At 38.2% G+C, this 3,512-nt stretch overlaps 1 protein-coding gene across 1 annotated transcript; it reads left to right on the top strand.

Moving 5' to 3' along the window:
* Positions 1-1,095: 1,095 nt before the first annotated feature.
* On the top strand, positions 1,096-2,040 carry LOC307167888 (putative inhibitor of apoptosis; the record flags this gene model as incomplete). The annotated part of the gene is made up of 1 exon (XM_079887194.1): positions 1,096-2,040. The coding sequence occupies one exon, from the start codon at positions 1,096-1,098 to the stop codon at positions 2,038-2,040; it is 945 nt and encodes a 314-aa protein (XP_079743320.1).
* Positions 2,041-3,512: the final 1,472 nt, after the last annotated feature.

Raw genomic sequence — 3,512 nt, forward strand, 5'->3', positions numbered from 1 at the left:
CTTTTCCTATGTTTGATATTCTTTTTTCTGATTTTTTTCACTATGGACTTGATCCTTTTTAATGCTGTTTTCTCTCCATATTTATTCTGTAGTTCCTCTACTGTATCTTCCAACCTCCCTGTTGTTCTTCTCCAGCTGTGTTAACCAAAGACAAGCAGTTAGAAGAATCAAATTTATGTGCAGCAAAAATAAAGTTAACATAAAATAAACACATTCATACACCAGTTCAAAGTCAATGAACAAGCTGATGCTGCAGTGTTAGAGCACATGATGGACGGTGAACAGACGCACAGCAGGTTAAACCAGAGCTAAAACAGTAGTCTATGTTAGGACAATAGTAGCTGATAACGGTCATAAAGGGCAAAGAGTGTCGTTTAAGAGCTGCGCTGGACTCTATGTTTAAAGATCATTTTAGAGGCCAAATGGTTGGCTTGATGCACAGGATCATCGATGCTGCGTGTGATATGAAAAAAGATTGTGCGCAGGATACCAAACGTGTGACAAATCTCAAAAATGAAATGGACGTCGTAAGAGGCTTGACAAAGCCATGGCCTGATGTAACGCCCATGTTTTTTAATGGCAAAGAGCCGATCGGCGTAATCCTCAGAAAAGTTCTGGATGTGTTGCGTGAATGTAGTGACGAATTCGAAATCACAGAAATTCTCGCTATATGGACATTTGTAACGGATCTCTGTGTGTCACTGGTGTCAAAAAATGCAAAAACTGATGTTGGTGAATTAGTTGAAAGTCTGGTCAACTATACCCTGGAGCAAAACATGATAGCCTGCAGAGATTTTCTATTCTGGTTAGACCATCTGTAAATGTCGTTATTGTCGTTTTCCTTCAATGTATGAAAGTATAATGTTGAAATAAAATTCTGGTAAAAAAATGTCTGAGCTTATAAAAATAGTATTATAATAATAATATTTAGAATAATTCAATATTTCAATATTTGTTTTCTGCATTTTATGTGCATGCATGTGCAACCATTTACATTCCAGACACGCCCTGTGGCCCCATTTTTATGTCATTTTTATGAGAGTTTTCCGCCCCTGCAACATCCGTTTCAGGCCAAACGGAGGAGTTTACTTAAACATGGATATGTTTCACCAGCAACCTCCGGCTTGTCACAATCCTGGCATGCGTCGGGAACAGGAACGCCTTGACACCTTTCAGAATTGGACTCTTGCACCAGTAAGTCCGGCCGAGCTTGCCAAAGCTGGTTTCTACTATCTTGGCCAGGGCGACAGAGTGGCTTGTTTCAGCTGTGGAGGCCAGCTTAGCAACTGGGAACCGGGAGATCGTGCAGTATCAGAACACCAGAGGCATTACCCCAACTGCCGCTTCGTTCGAGGTGACCGTGCAGATAATGTACCTTTATCTAGCCTTTTCAATGTATCGGCAATGCAACGGTGTGAAGAAAGGTCACTCACATTTGTCTACTGGCCCTCAAGAATAACTGTTCGACCAGACCAATTGGCTAAGGCTGGTTTTTACTATGTTGGTCGTAATGATGACGTGAAGTGCTTTTCTTGCGATGGTGGACTCAGATGTTGGGAGTCTGGTGATGATCCATGGGTAGAACATGCCAAGTGGTTTCCAAGATGTGAATACCTGCTGCAAGAAAAGGGCCAAGAGTTTGTTCATCAGATTCAAACAAGATTTCCAAGACTATTTGAGCGGCTATTGACTCAAGGAGACACGAGAGAATGTGTTGATCCAGCTGTGGGTCCTGGAGAAGACCGTTCAGAAGATGCGGCGGTGAAGTCTGCTTTAGAGATGGAATTTGAGCGTGGCCTGACGGCCCAGACAGATGAAGCTGCATCACCGAGTCAAGATCTTTCAGACTTGCCTATGGAGGAACAGTTAAGAAGACTTCAAGAGGAGCGCACATGCAAAGTTTGCATGGATAAGGAAGTGAACATTGTCTTCATCCCCTGTGGTCACCTAGTTGTGTGCAAAGAATGTGCGCCTTCTCTGAGCAAGTGCCCCATATGTAGAGGCTTGGTCAAAGGCGCCGTCCGTACTTTCCTATCATAAAGTTTTCCTATCATTTGGATTTGCAAATTTACATTTAACTTGATGAATAAACACAAAGGACAAGTTTATTATTTTCACTCGATCCAGTGACAACATTTTTGGATTTACAAACATTTAGAAAGTAGTTAGGATGTATTTCATTTTTAAGTTAATTTGACCAACATGATGTTATTTGAAGTTAGTTGAAATTAAAATGCGATATCATTACCGAATTCAGGGGTGTTTAATAGATTCAATAGTGATCAAGCACCCGCTGAGTTTTTCTTCAAACAAAAGTAATTTTGTTGTATGCACAGATTTTGAGGGTCGCTTATAGAAACAGCCGTCCTTGTCTTTAAAAACATAGAACCAGAGATATAATTAAAATATTAAAATATACATTTTAGCGCTATTTACTGTATAATGTAAATGTCTCTCGTATCAAATCAAGACTCTAATCAAGATACAAATCATGCGAATACCGTCGTGTATGAACAAAGAGATATATAAAGAGATAAAGAGATAAAGAAAACGCCATACAAAAACATCACAACCGGCAGTACGGTAAGTGTTACGCTGGCGATGTTAAACAATTTTAAAACAGGGTGTTTCAGAAGAAATGCAAACAAAATCTTTTGCTCTTGTTTCAGAGTCGGTACGCTCCTGTGAAAACTATGTGAACTTTGATGAGGCCGAGAACAATAGCGCTTTTATTTAACAATTATTTTCAATAATATTGAAAAACGGTTCAATAACAATGTTCAATATAAACAAGAATCCAATGTGTGAATCCTATGTTTCACATATAATAGTTAGATGATTTATCTAACGATTGAAATGTACGATATGTTAAAACATGTCGGCATTATGCAGAATAAAAAGAAGATCATAAAACTCTGGTGTCAAAGTGTGGACGGAATAAAAAATGAATCAATTCACGTTAAAAAATACCACTTGTCAACCGTAATTCATTAGTTTAACCGTTGTTTAGCGACACACACACAAAATAAGTGTAATAGTTAAACGAGTTATAGCGTAATAGGTAACAGAAAAACAGCCATACTCATCTTTCACGTCGATGTTGCGTAGGCATCGCAGAAAGATTTAGTCTTTTTTTTTTGTCATATTTTTTTTTTTCTTTTTTTTTTATAAAACAAAGAAGAACCAGTTAAAGGCCTATCGTGTAGAAGGACCTATAGGATACATTCCTAACATGTTTGACCACACTCTATGTACTTTTTGCAAACTGTACAAAAAGAAACAAGATGTCAATGACAGACATTCAAAACGGATCACTATAGTGGCTTTTCTGTATTTGTTTTAAATGGCTCATGATGATGAAGAATTAGAATTTTTGTGGAATTTTACCTGCAGGTTTTACCAAAGTGTGGAACTTTGTATCACTATGCTGTGTAAAGATACAGCCAAAGATTTAAGCACAACTACTTACATACATGTAGGAGAATATCTAACAATGTAGATTGTGAACATTC

Source organism: Squalius cephalus (assembly GCF_949319135.1).
Source record: "Squalius cephalus genome assembly, chromosome: 11".
NCBI classification, from domain to species: Eukaryota; Metazoa; Chordata; class Actinopteri; order Cypriniformes; family Leuciscidae; genus Squalius; species Squalius cephalus.